The sequence below is a fragment of the Callorhinchus milii genome, unplaced genomic scaffold (genome assembly GCF_018977255.1).
Source record: "Callorhinchus milii isolate IMCB2004 unplaced genomic scaffold, IMCB_Cmil_1.0 Scaffold12, whole genome shotgun sequence".
In the NCBI taxonomy this organism is placed as follows: domain Eukaryota; kingdom Metazoa; phylum Chordata; class Chondrichthyes; order Chimaeriformes; family Callorhinchidae; genus Callorhinchus; species Callorhinchus milii.
The window spans coordinates 1,974,800-1,995,961 of NW_024704753.1; the positions used below are offsets into that span (position 1 = coordinate 1,974,800).

A 21,162-nucleotide genomic window follows, 5' to 3' on the forward strand; every position below is an offset into this window, starting at 1 on the left:
CTCTGTTTTGGCTCCAATTATTTTGCTGCACCATTTTCGTTCGAGTTTTATTGGCACAATCTCACATTTTGAAGGACTTGCGTTTTGGTCATCCAAATTTTCGGTCTCAAATGACAGAAATCTGACTTGTAGGGTTGCAATAAGGTTCCCCCCCCATTCCCCCCGTTCACTAGCTGGTTGGCAACAACAACAAATTACATTTACATGGCGCCTTTCACATTGGGAGGATGTCCCAAGGCGCTGGACAGTCAGGGGTTTGGACCCGACCTGGGGGTTGGGATGAGGAGGGGTGGAGGGCAGGGAGGGTGGGGGTAGGAGGGTGACCGAAGGCACAGTCGAAGAGGTTTAATATTGGTAGCCGTGTGTATATAAAAAAAACAAGCCATTTAAAAGTTGTGAAATTCCTTTACAGAGTTTAATGGGATTTTCCTTTTTTTTTTAAACTCCAAAAACTATCACGTAAAATATATCCGTAAAATAGAAAATCACGCGTATTAATTGTGCCACAGAAAATTTTGCAAAGCTTAATTTACGGGACTAAGACGAATCAGAAGATTCATGAGGCGAGGATCCATTTTAAAAATGTTCGAGCGTCTGATGATTGAGATCAGGGAATCCTCCCACTCAGCTCCTGTCAACCCTGAAAGCCAAAGCCCTGACGGGAAGGGTGGTCCTAACTGGATACCCAACAGGAAAGCTTGCCAAGCAGTGCTATCACTTGCACTTTATTCAGTTTCATTTAGTTAAACTCCAGCATTCCCCCCCCCCACCCCCCACCCCACACACACTCCGGGGTCTCGAAACCTTGGCTCTCGTCAACCAGGACTTGACACTCTCCGGAATTGAGTCATCAGGGAGTGTCCCACTGAGGGACCAGAGACAGTGTGCGTTCCATTTCCAGACACGGGAATTTCCACGTGTGGATTGGGATGATTGGAACTCGCAGTCCTGCTTGGAAACTCCCAAACCGACTCCACACAAACAAATCTCGTCTCTTTGCTGAAAATGAAATCAATCTTCGGTTGCCCTTAATTTTCCTAATCCCTTCCGTCACCTCGGAACTGTTCAGACTCCAACGGATAGGGGTGGAAATTTGGATGACCAATAACTTCACCGTTTTTTTTTTTTTTTTTTTTTGGTGGGGGGCACTTTCTGCATGATCACCCGTATATGTTGAGTGAAATCACACGGTCGAACCTGTAAGAACGAGGCACAGTTTTTTTTTGTTGTTGTTGTTGTCAACGTGACTCATTTCTCCTCACTCCGTATTCCTCTTCTCGCCTCTTCTGCACTCGCTCACGGGCTGCGGAGTCAGAGATTTCTCGTGTCGCGTCGCATTTTAACAGCGAGCCACTTAAACCTGCGATTTTTAGCAATTAGATAACGTTAATATATTTTTGTTGATTCTCCCCCCACACCCCCCCCCCCCCACCCCACCAGTCTCCCTCCCCCCCCCCCCACTCTATTTGTTACGCTAAAATAACCTGCTCCTGGCTCTCGAGTTTCTCTCTCCCTGTTTCCTGGCCGACAATCCCCCCCTCCGCCCCAAGTAAAACTCGACTGCCCTGCCGCAGTTGCCTACAAAATACACAGTCACTACACAAAGATTTACAATGAACCCACAGCACGGAAACAGGCCAGTCGGCCCAAACAGTCCGTGCCGGTGTTTGTACTCCACCTGCATCGCCACACTTTACGGTTGATTCTTGTGAGGCTGTGTATCAGACGCACAGACTATCCTCATTCAAACCGAAGCCCCCCGACTCGAGTGACTTCACCCACGCTGCTGAGGTGCTTTGCGGAAGTTTTTAACAAGGTCTCCATCCTTGTCGGCAGCGCGATGCCAATTCTCCCCCTCCCCCACCACCCCATCCTCGCCTGAGGTTCTTCACCTGATTGCAGAGGTCCTCAATTTGACGGGGAGCGAAAATGACGGCGTCTGTCTGCCAGTCGATTGCGATTGCCTCAGATAATGCCAATAGTTCAGTCAGAGTACTGTGTGGTTTTTTTTTTCAGCCAAACACACGTTAAACCAAATCTCTTACCAGCCTGTGGGTGTGCGGTATTCACTACTTCCTGCCTCGTTTCATATTTACTTTCCTTATTTTTTTTTGCTGCTCGTTCTTCATTCAGAAATGCTCTGTAGACGGCGCTCACTCGCCCTAACGTTTCAAGTTATTCCTCACCTTTCGAAACCCTTCCTTCTCGCAAGGAATAGTTGAGTGCGAAGCCATTTTCCTTTCTCATTGATCAACACAGCACAAGGAAATCACAGCTTCCGGTATTTCTGACCAGAATTCCGCCAGGAGAGATTCCCGTTAATCTGCGGGAACCCCCGGGAAGCGCGCAGTGTTTGGAGACTGGCGTTGGCGTGATGTACTCCGGCGACTTATTTAAGGAAGGGGTTAAGAAATACCGCAAATTAGATCCCCTCACCCTTAAAAATGGTCGTTTGAGCATCGGATTAGGTTGGAGGAATTTCAATGGACATAAGCGTAGAGTAGATAACAGGTTTGATGTAAGAGGAAATAATGGGCCCTATTTTTAGACGTTTGGACGTAGAGAGAGAGAGAGATTGTTCTTTTACAGTTAAGTTCCCCTTTAGTTCTCCTCTCACCCCCCCTTTACGTCAAGTCGCTTGCCGCCATAACCATCATCTAAGTCTTTCATTGTTCACGAGATATTAAAAAATCATAAAAAAAACTCAAACCACTGACCAAACCTGCTGGTGTTTGCCCAAAAAATTGTCACTGCTCAGGAAACAGGAGGACACAATAAATCACGCGAGTTAATATTTAAAATACCTTTAAGCACAGTTGCATCGCCTGATCAATTTCCTAACCCACGAAATAGCAGATTTGGAAGCCCACCCACACCCACCCACCCACACCCACACCCACCCACCCACACCCACACGCACACACACACACACGCACACACACACGCACAGGAGAGATGTTTTGTTTTACTTGTTCCGCGCGATAATTGTCTCTGCGTTTCTATCAATGCTGCATCGAAGAGCAGCAATGAGGCGAAAGGCAATTACTCTATCGAACAGGCCCCGAATTTGACACTTACGACCCGTTTTAATCGCTCAAAACGCAGCGGAAGCTGCTTTAAAACATCTTTAAGCACAGGGACAGGAGCAGGCCATTCCAGCCCCTCGAACCTGTGAGATTTGATTTGTACCTCAATTCCAAACACATTGAAAAAAAAAGATCTTTTACACATAAAACAGCCCTGTGTTGCTGTTTTACATTCGCCCGCAAACACACAGTCACTCCACTTGGCAGTAAGTCCCATGAAGTGCTTTGCGATGTCGTCCTGACGGGAAAGGCGCTGAACCCAAAGGCAAAGATTACTGTTAGTAATTCTTCTCTCTGTCCTGCTCTGTGCTGTCCTGTTACTCCCAAATGGCTGATAGATTAATGAGTTAATAATTATTTAATGAAGAAACTCCCTCTGCCCTTTCCTTGTCCCACGTTGTGTTAGCGATGGCCTCTTATTGATTGCAACACAGTGCTTTATTGTCCTCACTTGTGTATGTGCATCCTCATCCCTCACTCCATTCCCCACCCCTTCACCGCACCTCCCTCCTACTCCTCCCCCTCCTCTACCCCCACCCCCCGCCCTCCCTACCCCCCCTCCCCCCCTCCCTACCCCCCTCCCCCTCTCCCTACCCCCCTCCCCCTCCACCACATCGGCTAGTTGCATGCATTTGTTACCGCACAGGTTTGGCATGGGTTTGTGATGAAGTCACCACTCACAGTGAAACCCCTTCTCGTCTTTCCACCTCTTTCCACTTCCATCTCCACCCATCGTGTTCACCATCAGTCCTGATTTTCCCTCCCCCCCCTCCCTCCTCTTCTCCCCCACCCCCCCAATCCCCTCAAACCTCCCCACCCCAACCCGCCCACCCCTCAATGCCTTCCCGCACCTCCCTTTTTGTGAGTTATATTTCTTTCATGTGATCATTTGCTGTGACAGAATGCGGGGTTTTGTGGGAGATGGTACCAAAATGGCAGCCATTTTGTCTGCCAAACAGCACTAATCTTTTCTCCATAATGTTCAACCCAACTAACCAACCAATCCAATGGCTTTAGTTGGCTTTGGGGCACCCGATTCACATCACGGTCAGTAAAACCGACATCTTACTGTACTGTCGTTTACCAATTTAATTGTGTTTTGTCAAAAGAAGAGAGTGTGTTATTTGTTCACCCCCTCCCCCCCCATAGATGCTTTTAGCTAATTAAGATCATGGTTATAATAATAACACAGAGAGCATTGAGTTGCATGTGTTGTCTTGTAAGCCTACGTGCCATTCATACCAAGTACAGAGACGTACAGAGAGAACAGGGGTTGAGATCGTTTGAGTGAGTGAGTGAGTGAGTGAGTGAGTGAGTTAAAAAGGGGGCGTTGAGGGTCTCCATGTTTTTAACATCCAGGACAGGGTTCAGGATTGAAATCCGGTCCTGATGACTGACCGAAAACGTCCCGCGTGCGGCGCGCGCGTGTGTGTGAGTCAGTGTGCGTGTGCATGCGTGTGTGTTGTGTTGTGGGTATGTGAGTGAGTGCGTGTGCGCGTGCGTGTGAGTGAGTAAGCGTGTCTGCGTGCGAATCGGGGGCAGAAAGGGAATAGCTGGGGAGGGGATGTGGGGGGCGGGGGGGGGGGGGCAGGTAATCGAGCTGCATTAAAGAAGACGGTAAAGACAAGTTGCAAGTGGTGTCACCGACAAACGAAAGGTTTTCCTCCTGGACAGAACGGCCGTCTGTAGACTTTCTCTGCGGGCGAGTTTAATGACTGATAAGTGGCATGATCCTTGCTCATGTGTCCCCTCGGGTTTCTCCGCGCGCGGTGAATTGTATCGTGATTGTATCGCGTATTTCCCCCTCTCCCCCCAACCCCCCCCCCCCCACCAAACCCCAACCCCCTTAAATAACGTTGAAAAATACAATTATAAGTGCTAATAGGAGGAGCGCATAGTTTCTTGGTGCGGCGACGTTGAAGGGAGCTTCTCTTCCTGTTAACCTGTGTGGCGGTTATCGCGGCCTCCAATAGCGGTTGCAAAATCTGTAACGGAGGGATACACCGACTTGTCATTTCAGCGGGGCAGCCCAACTGGTGGCCCGCGGGCCACATCCGGCCCACCACTTCCCCCACCCCCAATCCCCGGCCCACCCAGGCCTTCCATAGCCCGTAAATGTCACGTTACCTTTCTGGGGAAAGGAAACACAAAGATCTCAAGTAGGGCAATCTGGCCCTCGGCAGCCAAAAGGTTGGACCCCACCCCCCCCCCACCCCCCTCCTGTGCTGGGGCGTCAAGTGTTCTTTTGGCTTTAAAAAACTCGCGGGCCAAATGTTAAATGTCAAAACAAAAAAGGCGTTTCTTCTTTAGAGCTCAAAATTATTTGAAGATGAATCTGTCGCCTTGGTTAGATATTAATATAAATATTCATTTTTGAAGCCCTTTGTGAAGCCAACAGAGACTCCCCCGACAGGGGATCCTGCGGTAAGCTGAGAAAAAGTGTTCCCCCCGATTTACCCCCTCCTTCGCCTTCCTCCACCCCCCCCCCCCTTTTTTTTGCATGGATGTGCTCTTTCGGCATCGCCTCCTTGTGAACTTTCCTCGTATCGATTTCAATCCGGATTCCACTCCCGTCTTCTCTTTCTGCCGCTCAGCCGCCGACTTAGCGCTGAAATCAATCACCGGCCGCGTGCGAAGTAGATTGTGATTGGTAAGATTCGATTGCTCCCGTGCCATCACGTTAAATTTTCAAACTTACGCCCATCACCCAACTTGACTCCAACCAACTCTACCAAACTCCAATCCCATCCGATTCCACCCCACGCACTCCCCACCCCCCCCCAAAAAAAAAAGGATTTAAAACAACTTCCCCCTCCCACCACCCCTTCCCTCCCCAGCCCCCCACCCCCACCCCTCCCCACCACCTCCGCATCCGTCAGGACACCCGATTATTCTGAAAATTTAGCTTTTTGCACTGTTACTATGACAATCTTTCAGATCACATCATACTTGTGCAAGTCCTTGTAACTCAAGTATGGGATTAATGCCACACCTTGAGCTCCTTCCTCCAGTAATTTACACTTCTGGTTGCGTCTTTACCTGGTTTTATCTCAGAGTGTTTTTGGTGCTCCCTCCCCCTTCACCCCATCCTCCCCCCAGTTCTGCCCCCCCACCCTCCCACCCACAACGAGCCAGCCAACTGACCCTGTTTGTCCAATTGTTGCGTTCAGAGCTCGGAGGACAGCTCCCGGATATCCATCACTTTCTTCCGCCTTTTCCGGGTGATGAGGCTGGTCAAGCTCCTGAGCCGCGGGGAAGGGATACGCACCTTGTTGTGGACCTTTATCAAATCCTTCCAGGTGAGTGTCCAGCGTAAACTGTCGCCTTGGCGCGCGCGGTATTCGAGAGAGAGGGGGTAGGGCTTCATTTGTAATGTTTCCATGCCACTAAATATGATCGGAGCGCGGCTGGTGGAAACATTCCTCTGTTAATCTAGTGCAGGGCGGTCCAACTGGCGGCCCCCGGGCCACAACCGGCCCGCAGGCCAATTTCGCCCGCCTGACCCTGTGTAATTCTCACAAACTTTCATCTTTCTTCTCAGGCTCTTCCATATGTGGCTCTGCTAATAGCCATGCTCTTTTTCATCTACGCTGTGATCGGCATGCAGGTAACCTCCATCACATGTCTAACGTAAGGTGACTGGGCTCTTACAATACTACGGCGTACCGATTTGCACCTACGCTGCGCCTTTCACGCCGGGCAGGACGATCCAAGGCCCTTAGCAAAGCTGGGCGGGCGCCTGAGCTGGGGGCTCGGAGCCTGAGGGGGGTTTGAGGAGGGGAGAGATGACCCAGAGCGCGTTCGAAATAGAAGGATGTGTGGGGCTAATGTGGGGCTGGGGAGAGAAGCCGACACTTTCACTTTTCCTTTTCGGGTCTGGATTGAAGTGTTTTATGTATTTCCTGCCTTTCCCTCTCCCCCTTTCCCCCCAACTCCCCCCCCCCACCCCCGCAACGGCTCCATTTCCCCCACCAGGTTTTCGGCAAAGTGGCAATGCAAGACCACACTCAAGTAAACAGGAATAACAACTTTCAGACCTTCCCTCAGGCTGTACTGCTTCTCTTCAGGTAACAGAGATGTGCTCTCGGGCTTTTATGCATCGTAGAATCATAGAATCCTACAGCACACAAGGAGGCCATTCGGCCCATCGTGTCTGTGCCGGCTTTTTGAAGAGAGCTTCCCAACTAGTCCCACGCCCCTCGCTCTTACTCCATAGCCCTGCACATTGCTCCTCTTCACGTACCTTTTAAGAAAGTCTTTAAATAGAGTTCTGCACCACGATTTTAATTTGGGAGGGGTACCCCAGAGCGTGGGCTGAGCTAAACTGCTGGAGTTTGACCAGCTTCAAACCCCGCAGCAGCCCGCGCTTTGGGAGCGCTGTCTGGCACGCTTTCCCGCTGCTCGTCCGGGTAAGACTACCGGACCGGTCGGGGCTTTGGCTGGCGGGGTTAAGGGGAGCTTACGATAAAAACAGGCTGAGACTAGGCGGGAAACCCACCCAACACGTGGGAGGCTTCGACAACAACACCAACAACAACCTTGCGTTGATATAGCACTCCCCCCGCCTCCCCCGCCCCGCCCCGCGCAGTGTAGTGTCCCAGGTGGCTCACCCCGATGGCCCACGTACAATACAATGCGACGTCCAGTGACGTTCATCTCAGGAACGACGTCTCGCGCTAATGCAAATGGAAATCCTTCGCTGAACCGTCGCTCTCGGCTCTCTGCCGGACAGGTGCGCAACCGGAGAAGCTTGGCAAGACATCATGCTGGCCTGCCTGCCCGGCAAGCGTTGCGATCCGGAATCGGATTACGGCCCAGGGGAGGAATTCACCTGCGGCAGTAACTTCGCCATCATCTACTTCATCACCTTTTACATGCTGTGCGCCTTCCTGGTACGTGCTTCAGGAGCTTTTTGCTGTGACGGGGGGGTTTTCGCCCACTAAATACACAGTCACTACACTTTACAGTATGTCCCGTGAAGCGCTTTGGGACGTCTTATTATTATTTTGCCGTTGCTGGTAATGAAAAATTGCCCGTTGTTGCAAAGCAGATTTTTTTTTACATACACGCACACGCAACACACGACACACGTGCACAAACATATATATATGTGACGCGCGCACGTGCGGAAACACACGCCGAGGTGCCGTCCCTCGTAGGTGGACATTAAAGATCCCGCGGCTGTATTCGAAAAGAGAAGGGAGTTTCTCTCTCTCTCTCTTTCTCCCCCGGTGTCCTGGCCAACAATCCCCCCCAAATAAAATTGGTCGCTCGCTCCACGGCTGTTTGTGGGACGCCCTCCGCTGTGCGCCAACTGGTTGCCCCCAAAATGCACAGTCACTGCGCCTCACAGTAGACCGTCGCGAAGCGCTTTTGAGACGTCTCGATGACACGATGTGAGGCCCTGCGCCAAGTCAGTCAAGGATAAAATAACGGTCACAACTGCAAATCCTCTTTGTGCGTTTTCCTCGTCAACGTTTCAGATCATCAACTTATTCGTGGCCGTCATTATGGACAACTTTGATTACTTGACCCGCGACTGGTCCATCCTGGGCCCCCATCACCTTGACGAATTCAAGAGGATTTGGTCTGAGTACGATCCGGAGGCAAAGTAAGGGGTTGAGGGCGGAGGGGTGGGTGGGGGGGGGAGGGGGTGTGGTGGGGAGGTGGGGGTTGTGGGGTGGGGGCAGGTAAACAGGACTGAATGGGCCGACACAGACACAATGGGGGTGGAATGGCCTTCTTCTGGGCTGCAAGTTTCTGTAATTCTATGCCTTTTGAAGCGCTCCGAGACGCTACCTCGCATGAAAAGGGGGGCGCTGTATAAATAAATCCAAGTTGTTCTCGGCGCTGTCCTACGGTGGTCTACCTGCCGCCTATTTTGTCGATTCACGCTTTGAGAACTCGCTCTTTGACAGGGGACGAATAAAGCACCTGGATGTGGTCACCTTGCTCCGACGCATTCAGCCTCCCCTCGGGTTCGGCAAGCTCTGTCCTCATCGAGTCGCCTGCAAGGTGAGACTGCGTCCGCAGGCCTTGAGCGTTTCCCTGACCCTGAGACCTCTCGAAGTCGGTCCAAAAGCAGCAGGCGAACCTTTGTGGTTCGGTTTCGTTCGAAGCCGCAGCCAGTGGTGCAGCCGGCAGGGTAGTGTCAAGCGCTGTGGGACCCTGCCCTGGGTGAGGGGGCAAGGATATAATTACGTGTTGTTGTCGTTGTAGCGGAATTAACCGCTCTATCGAGCCTGGGAGGTACGGTCAACAGTTGCGTTAACGCTCTTGCTGCGCGAAGAAGCTAAGCTGATCCTCTAGCGGATGTGTTGCCCCTGGGATTCTCGGATCGATCCCAGTTCTTCTTCGGTTCTTCTTCTCTTTTGCTTCCTTTTTGTCTGCCGCCCCACCTTAAAAACTTTTCAAGGCGAGTTCGGCCCCGCAGGCTGAGCTCCCGAGCCTGGGAAATGATTCCTTCCAACAAAAACAATTGCAAAACTAATAATTAATTGGTCACTCTGTCTGTCTGTGGGGGAACGCTGCCGTGCGCAATTTCGCCCACAAAATGCGCAGTCAATTCACTTTACAGTGTATTTTGTGAAGCGCTTTGAGACGTCTCGAAGACGTGATAAGGCGCTGTATCAAACGCGAGGGTTATTATATCGTCATCACGTGCCGTTTCGCTTTAAAATCTCAGAGATTGGTCGCCATGAATATGCCTCTGAACAGCGATGGTACGGTCATGTTCAATGCAACCCTGTTTGCCTTGGTCAGAACGGCACTGAAAATCAAGACCGATGGTAAGCCTTTAAGATACTATTATATGTTACATTATTTTAATTTAATAAATCGCAATAATTTGTAATCATAATTATGCTCATTTACCGTTATTTGCACTGCGTTAACACGTTGTAATAATTTACAGCAATAGGTTATCAGATAATACATTACGATAACTCTTTAAATGTTGATAAATGTAAGAATACTGTGTAATAATGTATAGTGTGTACAGTCACTGCACTTTACAGTGAATCCTGTGAAGCGCTTTGAGACGTCTCGAAGACCTGATAAGGCGCTGTATCAAATGCAAGGATTATTATTAATATTTATATTATGCTATAATCATATCATATTTTATTATTTTGTCACATAAATCATATGATAATGTAGATAAACAATAATAATCCTTATGATACATTATAATAACAACCCTCGCATTTGATACAGCGCCTGATCACGTCTTCAAGACGTCTCAAAGCGCTTCACAGGATATGCTGTAAAGTGCAGTGACTGTATGTTTTGTGGGCCAACGAGATGACATTGACTGAGTGTTGGCTGAGAGAGAAAGGGTTGCCTTCTGGGTGAGGGGAGGTCGTCGAGATTTATTTGAAAGTTGTTCGACTTGCAGAACGCAAGTTATATTCTGTTTCTCTCTCTCTCTCTCTCTCTCTCTCTCTCCGCACAGGGAATCTGGATCAGGCGAATGAGGAATTGCGAGCGGTTATCAAAAAGATTTGGAAACGAACGAGTATGAAACTGCTGGACCAGGTGGTCCCTCCAGCTGGCGGTCAGTAAAGTGAATTCCGGCCTCTCCCCCACCCTTTCCCCCCTCTCCTCAACCCCGTAACCCAACAACCCCCAAGTCCCCCCCGCCCCACGTTCTCAATCGAGCCTCTACTCACAGATTGGAATAACAAGCTTGTTCTCCCCAACACCCCCCCCCTCATCCCCATCCCCACCCCAACAAGCTCTGCACCTGCAAGTGAATTTTTAGAGCCCTCCCCTCCGTAACGCCTCACTTTCCCCCCCTCCCCCACCCCCCTCCTCTCCCCCCTCCCTGCCTCCCCCAGTGTCACTTTCGTTTCGAACGCGTTGTCCGAACACACGTGCGCCCGTGTCGGTATCCGTGGCGCTGGTGCGGTGTCATGGCTGGCTTGTTTCCCTCGCGGCGCGAGTTTCTAGCCGGACGGTAACGTGGTGAGTTGCGATTTGAGCGCGGGGTCAGCTCAGCGGGTTCCCAAACACCCAGCACGAGGGTGAGTCGCTGTCTGGCTCTCTGTCTGGCTCTCTGTCTGTCTGTCTCTCTGTCCGTCCGTCCGTCTGTCTGGCTCTCTGTCTCCTGGGGAACACTCGGGAGAGGAGAGATCACCAAAGAGTTTCCGCGACCTCCGCCGCTTGACGTACCCGCGAGAGCTTACGTGTTTCAGGGCGACTTTTTTAACCGAGCGGACGTTTGGGGCTCAGAGTTTGGAGGAGTTTGTTAGTGTGCTTTTTGTTTTTTGCTTCTACTTTGTTTCTGGCGGCTTCGCATGGCGTGGGATTGGAGTTAGAAACCGCATGTGTCCAATAACGTATTCAACTTTTCTGCCTGAGCTTCTCTGCAGCTACCTCCGTCCTCCATCCACACAACCCCCCCACCCCCCCCCCCCACCCCACCACCTTCTTTTTCTCTCTCTTTTTCTCTTCTCTTGTTTCAAATCTGTACGAATATTCTGAAGCAGTTCTGTTTTAGGACGGTGGCATGGAACTCGTGTTGCCTCTGATCAACTCTTTCCCCCAAAAGATTTCTTTGCAATAGAGAATCGTGCTTCAGAACTATTCCACACAGCTCTACTTTGCCTGCCTGCATGTCTAGGGAAGCAGACTGTCACAAGCTTGGGAGGCGGGGGCGGTGGGTTTAGGGGCAGGGAGGAAGAGAAGGGGGCTTCCTAGTCTTTGCACAGCTTCACACACTTTATTTTATTTTAAGACGCAAGAAATCGCCACTACTTTCTTGAGCACAATAGTCAGCACATTCATTAATCCCCTACTCCACCCGCCCCTGTTTGCCTGGCAGTAACCGGTTGTTAGTCGATCGGCTGATCGCTTTCCAGGGGATAACAATCCTTCCCCCCCCCCTCCCCACCCCCACCAAAAAACAATTGGTCACTCAACCCACGACTGTTTGTGGGACATTGCTGTGCGCAATTGGCTGCCGCGTTCGCCCACAAATATACAGTCAATTCACTTTTACAGTGTGTTCTGTGAAGCGCTTTGGGACGTCCTCCCGACGTGAAAAGCGCTATATCAAATGCAAGGATTATTAGTATTATTATTATTCACGCAGCAGAACAAAAAGCTTTCACACTCCTTTTCACAGCACTTGTACAGTCCCTGTTTGATCCCCGGGGCTAAGGGCTAACATTTTCGAGGATGCAAATATTTCCCGTCTTTCGGGGTCTGAACTAACAGTTTGCGGGATGAGGGGGTGAGGGGGGGGGGGTGTGGGTTCTGTCTTTGTTTCGTTTTGTTTTGGCGCGAGGCGGGTACAAACTGATGGCACGGAAAGTGTTTCGACCTGACTGTCGCTCTCCTGCCCTCTAAGAGCTGGGTTTATTTGAGCAAAATGCTAAATAAATGGCGTAGTTGAACTTTGCAAGTTTGGCGAGAGCAGGTGGGTGCCCGGGAGATTGCCGCTAACAGCCCAAATAACGTTGGCTGGGAAATAAATTTCCTTCCTTTTCTCCAATATAAAAAAAAGAGAGGTGTTAACGACGACGCGATGAGCTGCTGTATCAAACACAGGGATTATTCTTGTTATTATTAATAATATTAATTCGGTCTTGGATAGTGCGTTCTATTAGATGTAGCTGGTCACGTCCCTCAACAGGAAAAGAGGGAGTGGGAGGAGGGTTGGGGTGGGGGTTTAAAGAAAATAATCTGAACCCATCTCCATGCGATGGATCAGCCAAAAAGTTATTCGTTTCAGTTTGATCGTTAAGCAACTCAGCCGACTGTTAATTCCCACACACCGACCGGTTTGCCACCTGATGGAATGACCATCAGAGCTGTTTGTCTTCTGCCTCTTCGCTGAGTGGCAGAGATGAACGCAGGTGGGAGATTCTGATACGGAAGCTTCCCCTCTCTCCCCTTCCCCCCTGCCCCCACACCCCAAAACTAGCACCGACAGAGAGAGCCACTGACTAACCAGGCGAGATCTCCCACACCCGCTTCTTGTGTGCCATCTCTTTGTGCCTTCCCTCGAGCCAAATGAGTTTGCATTTTGAGTTCACGTTAGCTTTTAAAAGGTGAATAACGCACATTCCCGGGCTGTGGGTTTTAACCACCTTCGGTGTATTCGCCCTCAAAGTCTGCAGTCGCTACACTTTACGGTATGTTCTGTGAAGCGCTTTGAGACGTCTCAACGACGTGTGATAAGACTCTTTGTCAATTGCGAGGGTTATCATTACAGTGTTATTATTCAGCATTTCAGTAACACACTGCGGCTGCTCTTTCACTTGTAATAAATCTGTTTCATCGCTCGGCTTCCCGCTAACGCACTGCATTTTGCCGTTAGCAAAACTTCCTTGGCGCAGGATTCACGGGGAACGGGTGGAGAAGATGCTGGGACCTTGTCTTCTGCCCCTAGCCTAGCTCAGCCTTAACGAGAGGGTGACCAAAGGCACGGTCGAAGGAAAGAGTCTTGAGACGTGCATGGAAGGAGGCAAGGGAGGGAGCGAGGCGATGGGACTGCGGGATGGAGTTCCAAAGAGTGGGGGCAGAGAGGCTGAGGGCCCGACCGCCGATGTGGGGTGGGCCGGGAGGGGGACCTGGAGCAGGCCGGAGTCTGCTGAGCGGACTTGACCACGATGTGGGTCATTGATAAACCGGCACATTAACGGTACGATCGACCAAACCACAAGGGATAGAACATAGGAGCGTAAGAATTATCAGAAGACCATCCAGTTCACCTCCCACCATCCTGGCGGCCACATATGCACACGTCATGTCTCAAAACTATACACAGTACGCCGAGATATTATTTCCTGAAATAAATCTAATCTAATTTGCTTTCGAAAAATAAGAACATAGTTTTGGGCCCCAAAATGCACAGTCAGTTCACTTTACAGTATGTTCTGCGAAGCACTTTGAGACGTCTCGAAGACGTGATATATCAAATGCAAGGATTATTATTATTATGTTACAGCAGTGATGTGCGTCATTCACCTCTTTGGTTTTCTGATTATAATTATTATTATTTTGGCTGATAGTTTAAACACGAGAGGGAGGGATTTCGGGAGGAAGGGAAAGAGGGATTGGATCCATAGCATTCTCAAGGCTCTTAAACCATTCGGTTTCTTCTGACCCGATCTCTGTCTCTTTTTTTTCCGAGCCGGAAAACGACAGTGATTTCCGCTTTAATCTTGCACTGTTAGAAGCTGACATGAGCCACACAAGTCCTTTGCTTTTTTTTTATATATATATATATAAGATTTCAGAGCGCAGGGGCAACCAAAGCAGTTTATCTATATATATATATATATATATATATTATATTTTATATTATATTATATTGAGGCTCAAAGCTCCATTACGCTCGCGAAAGAAAGGTGTTGTGCTGAAAAAAGGAAGTCCATGTCTCTGGTCTATTCATATAGATGATGAGGTTACAGTGGGAAAGTTCTATGCCACATTCCTGATACAGGACTACTTTAGGAAATTCAAGAGACGCAAGGAACAAGGTTTAATAGGAAAACCGCCCTCCAAGAACACCACAGTGGCTTTACAGGTGAGACCGACCGACTGATCGACCGACCGACCCATCTCCATCTCCCTCTCTCTCGTGGCGTTCGGAGTCAATGTGAGTTTTCCCTTTTCTTTTGTCTCTGACGTGCTTTTTCCAATCGATCGCGGCGACGGGCGACTGCGAAACGACGACATGCTGATCCGAATATCCGACTTCAAAGTTTAACTGCACCGTTTACAACCCCCACTTCCTTCCTCCCTCCCTCCCTCCCTCCCTCCTTCCCTCCCTCCCTCTCCTCGCCATCCCAACCCTCTCCGGCTTTACGAGCTACGTGACCCCATTTGCGGAGGATTGGATTACTGAGAGGTCACGCGTTTCCCCCCCCACCAGCCCCCAGCCCCCCCACCCCCCCCCACCCACTCCACCTCACTCCTCTCTGGTTCGGGGGTCTCGTGCAAACATTCATGGCTGCCCTACTCATGTGCATACATAACTGATCCATGCCCAGCTCAACACTCTGCATCGCTGGCTTTCGTGCAAACCGCGGACTGATTCTGGGGGGTGTTTTTTTTTGTGTGTGTGCGTTATTCCTGCGTTGGAAAACTGGGAAAAGCCGGGAGCTGATTGTGAGGGAAGGTGCTTTAACCGATCTGTGCATGTTCCCACTGTTGATCTCTCCAGCCAGCTCCCAGCTTTCAGAGGTGCCTGAAACGCCACCGTATCTTAGCCTGTGGGTCACTTACTTTGTGGTAAAACGTAAGGCAGCGCAGAATGGAGGAAAGATTCTTCAATTCAGCTTTAATTCGGATCTTTTTTTTCCCTTCCTTTCTTCGTTCGTTTCGTGGTTTGTTTGTTTCTTTTCTCTTTCTCTCTTTCTCTCTAACTCTTTCCTTCAAACGTCAGACTTTCCATACGCAAAAAAAAAATCCCTTCCTAAAAAAAATAGGACCGAACGTAACATTTCACCGGGGGTGTGTTTGTGTTGGCGAGGTCTTAAATTGGAAGACAAAACAGGTTCCCCACACTGGCCAGACGTGGCAGGTTGAATTTCAGGCCCTCTGGTCTCTGGCTTCCATTTACAATCTCTTGCTTGTAAACTCGCACAGTCACTTGGTATGGCAAACCAAAGGACTTGCTCAGCAAACCGGAGTGACTGGTCACAGGCAGTCAGGAGAGCAGTGGTGTGAATATCTGATCATTCATCAAGCGACGGATGGCATTGACATTTCCTGCAGTTAGCAACCACCCATCAACTTCCGATCTTCCATCGACTCAATCGCCTTTTATTGACCATCTAATAACCAGGAAAAGGTTGGCATCCGACTTAACAATCGGGGCTGTTTACCCTCTGCACCTGCAAACTGCGATCGATCCATCCATCCGTTGACTAGGAGTTCCGCGAGAAGTATTAACGTAGCAATAGAAAAGAGAGAGAGAGCAAGAGAGAGAGAACGAGAGAAAGAGAGAGAGAGAGAGCGAGAACGAGAGAGAAGGGTGCATTGGGTTGAACCGCTGAAGAAATTCAGTTTTGCCTCCAGAAATGAGCTGCGTTTAATTTTTGTACATTAAGAGACGGAAATATGACGGTAAAATAGGTTGTTTGGTCGTGGCTTGTGGCGTTGACGGGCCTTTTTGCTCTAAGAAAGTCTGCCTGGTGACCTGGTCTCGGAGAAGGTCCTGTTTGCATCATATCTGGCAAGAAACCATGTCCCTTCTGTATCCGCAAAGCGAGAGAGTTTACCAGGGAAAGACATACCCAGGACCCCGCGCGGAGGTCAACAGAAACTGTTGACTTATAGCTGGAATTCTCCCTCTTTCCCTATTCTTAGTAAGTCAGGGAATAAAACCCTTAAGTTAGAAATATTTTGTGATCGTTTATCGAACGGGTCAATTTGCACGATCCACGGTCCATGGGAAACCCGAAATATGTTGCCGTAGGTTTGGTTGTTGGTTGGCGTCAAGTGGTTCCCAAGCGCCAATTCTTAGCACAGAACAGATCGCCTTCAAGATCCTCTCACTCGTCCACAAATCCCTTCACGCCTTGGCACCTCCCTGTCCTTTCCGACCTCCTTTCCCCCCACCACTCCACTACCCTCCGCCTCCGCTCGGCTGGCTCCGACCTCCTGCTTGTCCCCGGTTCCCTCCGCTCGCCCATCGTCCCCGCGCTTTCAGCCACAACACCCTGAGGCTTTGATACTCTCTCCCGCCTTTCAATCCCTCCGCCTTTCATCCTCGCTCCCCTCTTTCAGATCCCCTCTTCTTCTACGACTGTGCTTACGGTCACCTCCACCGCCCCCCCCCCCCACCCCACCCCCGGCTCGGCGACAGGCTCCGCCACTGTTAAGCGCTCCGAGACTCTACCCCGTGTGAAGGGCGCTGCGTAAATGCAAGTTGTCGCAGTTGCTGCAGTTCACGTGTCAGTGTTACCCGTTGCACAGCCTCAGTCCACATGCATCAGTCTCGCCCACACGCAAATGACGAAGCATTTTGTCAGCCGCGTTTTCTCGAGAGAGAGAGAGAGAGAGAGAGTGAGAGTGAGTTGCCGGCGGAGCGATCAAGATTAAAAAGATGAGGGCTCGCTGGATTCAAGCGAGATGCCCAGATGGAAAAAAAAACCCAGCAGCTGAATGATAAACGACAAGCAGAAGGGGAGCAGAGAAAAACCTAGACGCGGAAAGACTGCCGTGTCCGCACGTTGACGGCTCTGTCTCTCTCCTGAGTCCTGTGCCGTGTTGACTCTTAACGTCAACTGTTAACACCTCGCAATTATCCTGCGGTCTCGGGCTGTCGGCTTTGCTGTCCGACAGGAAATACTGTCGGGGGAATTTATTCTGTCTTATTTGCGCACAGGTGATAGCCTGACTCAGCGATGGCTCTCTCTCCCTCTCTCCCTCTTTATCTCTCGTCTCCGAGTCAGACGTTTGTGGGTTCAAGCCCCCACGTCGTCGCGCAGTCTAAGCTGACGCTCCATTGCTGCGCTGGGGGGGTGGGGGGGTGGGGGGTTGAATTGTCGTCACTCGTTTGCAATCCCGCGAAGCGCCTCGAGACGTGCCGCCCGCGCGATAGAAGCGCTGCCTCCCGACCAGAGGATCGCTGCCGTTTAACGGTGTCGCTCTCCTGCCGTTGGAGCAGCTTCACGTGGGCTGCAGCCGCCGCTATCCGTCAGTGGGAGGCGCTGTTGGCCGCGGGACGTCCTCCTGACGCGAAAGGCCCTATTGACGCTCTTCGCCCCTTATCTCGGCCACGGAACCGTCTGGAACCAGTTGGAGCGGTGGGTGTGGTTCGATACTCACTGCGGTCAGTGTAATTGGAAGGGAACGTATATATATATATATATAGATATATATATATAGCGAATGGGCTGGTGGGATCGGTTTTCTGAGCCGTTGAATACAGTTGTGTTTTTTTTGGTTGGGGAGGGGGGTTGGCGGGGGGCTGGGGGTGGGGACGCAGTGAGGGGCATTGAGGGAGGGGGCAGGTGGGTGACATTAAAAACAATGACCGACTTCCAGGTCATCAGGTCGCTGCTGAAGTCACTTCTACACGATACGCTGTGAATCGTGCTTGATATTTGATTGTACTGATGGTCACCTCCCTCCCTCCCTCCCTCCCTCCCCCCCTCTTTCTCGGGGTCAGACTCCGGCGCTGTCAAGCCCTCTGGGACACTACCCCGCGCGAAGGGCTCTATATAAAACACAAGTTGTTGTGGTTGTGAATGCTGAGTGCTTGACTAGCGGTCGCATCCCGTCATCACTCTGCTTGAGATCTTATGAACACCCCCTCTCTCCTCTCCTCTCCTCTCCGCTCCCCTCTAATTACGGTGTTATAAATAAGGCTCTATCGTTAGCTGTTAGCGTAGAACCCCCTGTGCTTAAGGACTAAGCCGAGTTGACATTTCAGGCGTCGTGTGCTCACAGGGGAGTGGCTGAGCGCAGAGTTTCTGCCCTACGGCTATTCACTGAGTCACAAACCCGTGGGTTCAAGTCCCACGTTGGGACTTGGACCTCATATGGTCTAAGCCGACATTGTTGAGGAGGCGCTGGATTGTCGGAGGTGCCGTCTTCCAGGTGAGACGTTAAACCGAGGTCCCCGTCTGGCTGTTCGGGTGGACGTTAAATATCCCATTGCTCTATTCGAAAAGAGAACCGAATATTCTCTCTCTCTCTCTCTCTCTCTCTCCCAGTGTCCTGGCTAACAAACCCCCCCCCCCCCACCCAATAAAATCAGTCGCTCACTCCACGGCTGTTTGCGGGGACGCTGCTGTGCGCAATCTGGCTGCCGCGTTTGGCCCGCAAAATACACAGTCACCACACTTTCCAGTATATTCTGTAAAACGCTTCGAGACGCCTCGACGGCGTGATAAGGCGCCACACCAAATGCAAGGTTTATTATTACTATTATTGTTATTATTGTTATAACAATAGAAGGGTATTTGCTGCTGAATTCGAGCAAGCATCCAGAAGGTTTTATCGACCCAAAATTACATCCCCGAAAACATTAAAGTGTTTAAACATCAATCAAAAATAGCTGTGGGGCCTGAGCTGGTAATTTAAGAGGTTTAAATGAGATCAGCGGTCGGCTGGGAATAATACGCAGCTGATTATATGATCCCTGCCTTTCTCTTCTCATGGTGCGGATGCAAATTCTGCTGCTAATCTGCTTCGCTTCTGAAAGAGTTTTATATATATATATATCTGAATGCGCACATAAAAGTACAATTTTTCTTGGCTCAGCAAAAATATGAAACAGAGAGAGTGTTTAATCCTCGTCTGATCCGGTGCCCTGATAGGGGACGCTTTCCTCTGTAGCTTTGCGGGAATTTTCCCGCGGGGCTGATTCAGTGTGTGAAGTTTGCAGATTAGCACAGACTTCGTTAAGAGAATAAGATAAAAAGTTTGTCTCCTGGACAGTTTGCCAACAATTTTTCCACATTTCAATATAAATCTCCCAAAGTCTACTTTCATTTCGGAGACTTCCCCCCCCCCCCCTCCCCTCCCTCAGCTCCTTCTCCTCCAAATAATTATTATTATTTTTTGGGGCGCGGGTGTTGGACTCTGAGCTCGCAGTGTAGGCTGACGCCCCTGTGGGGGAGCGGAGCTATTTGAGAAGAGAAGGGAGTTTCTTTCCCTGGTGTCCTTCGTTGGGCGGCTGTTTGCAGAACTTTGCTGTGTACAAATTGGCTGCGGCATTCGCATACAGACACGCAGTCACTACAGTTCACAGTGAATCCTGTGAAGCACTTTTGACTTGTCTTTCCGAGGTGATGTGAAAGGCGCTGTAACAAATGTAGTTTTTTTGTATACATGCCTTTGGGGGGGGGACGGTGGGGGAGGAGTTGGAGGCGCCAATTACCTTTTTAATTACATTTCCAGAATCGACACTGACGTCTTGTGAGGCAGGAAGTATGGTGCTTAGAAGGTTGTGTTTGTGCGTGATTCAGAACTCAGGGATGTAATCTTTTGTATCCTATTGTGAAGTACAAAGGGCGAGAGAAGGGGATTATCTCTGATGCATCGCAGCAAAAGGTCACGATCATCTAGACCAGGGTGATCCAACCTTTCTGGTTGCCGAGGGCCGGATGTCCTATTTGAGAAACATCCATGGGCCTGCAATAATTTTGCATTTCCCTTCCAGAAACAGAGCATAACACTTCCAGGTTATGGAGGGAACGGGTGGGCCAGATGGAATGAAGGGTGGGGGCGGGGAGGGGGTGTGGCGGGTGTGGTCTGCGGGCCACTAGCTGGACTACTCTGATCTAGAAAGCAAGAGCGGTTGCAGAATTGGATGCCAACCCAATGGGCCTCAGAGAAACTAGGTTGGGGGAGAGATAAAACAGCTAGGTTTCTGCTTCTGATTGGTGTATGGGGATGTGCTGAGTTGGGGCGGGGGACGGGGTGGGGGGGTAAGCAAGGTGGGGGCGGGAGGGCAAGTGTGGGGTTCTCGAATGAGGATAGATTGAGACTTGCCATTTGATAGCTTGCCATCGATAGCATCAACCATGTCAACCGAAAGGCCGGCCCATTTTCCAGAGATGGGTTTCAAATCTTCATTCATCTCGCACAGTGTCGTCCCAGTGTTGCCCACATCGCTTTCACGTCCATTTGCCTGTTGCCAGCCCTCGCCACCAGATCCCAGGCTCGAATTCCAGTCTCGAGAGGAATCGGTTACCTCGCCAGATCGAATCCAAGCGTGCGTCCTGACAACAAGACAATTTGACTCCCTCTCCCCCCACCACCCCCCACCCCCAACCCACCACCCCTCCAACCTTAGCCATTCGGAAAAAGAAATTGGTGCATTTTTGTTTTGTTGGAAACATCGTCCAGTTGACTTAAAACAACGGCAGCGCCATTGACATCGGTGTGTAAATATTCCAATGGAAGTTGACGACGATTTTCAGGGGTGAAGCGAAATGCGCACTTCGATGCGCAGGATTGACCCTAAATGTTTTCGACGCTTCCAATCGCAGTCCCGTTTAATCCAACCAACCGCGGTTTCCAAAAGCCGCGAGCCGGCTTGCTTCGTAGGAACGAGATGATTGGCAGAGCGGCAACGAAACGAGACCGCAGTTTTGGACAAAGGCTC

General features: G+C 50.4%; 1 protein-coding gene across 1 annotated transcript in view; it reads left to right on the top strand.

The window, feature by feature from the left end:
* LOC103185068 (voltage-dependent L-type calcium channel subunit alpha-1D) overlaps positions 1-21,162 on the top strand; it is a 133,502-nt gene that overhangs the window by 98,168 nt on the left and 14,172 nt on the right. The window contains exons 31-39 of the mRNA XM_042339410.1: positions 6,257-6,385; positions 6,628-6,693; positions 7,062-7,153; positions 7,819-7,978; positions 8,570-8,697; positions 9,005-9,101; positions 9,772-9,874; positions 10,540-10,641; positions 14,492-14,622. Coding sequence (XP_042195344.1) covers positions 6,257-6,385; positions 6,628-6,693; positions 7,062-7,153; positions 7,819-7,978; positions 8,570-8,697; positions 9,005-9,101; positions 9,772-9,874; positions 10,540-10,641; positions 14,492-14,622 — 1,008 coding nt within the window. The remainder of the gene's footprint in view (positions 1-6,256; positions 6,386-6,627; positions 6,694-7,061; positions 7,154-7,818; positions 7,979-8,569; positions 8,698-9,004; positions 9,102-9,771; positions 9,875-10,539; positions 10,642-14,491; positions 14,623-21,162) is intronic.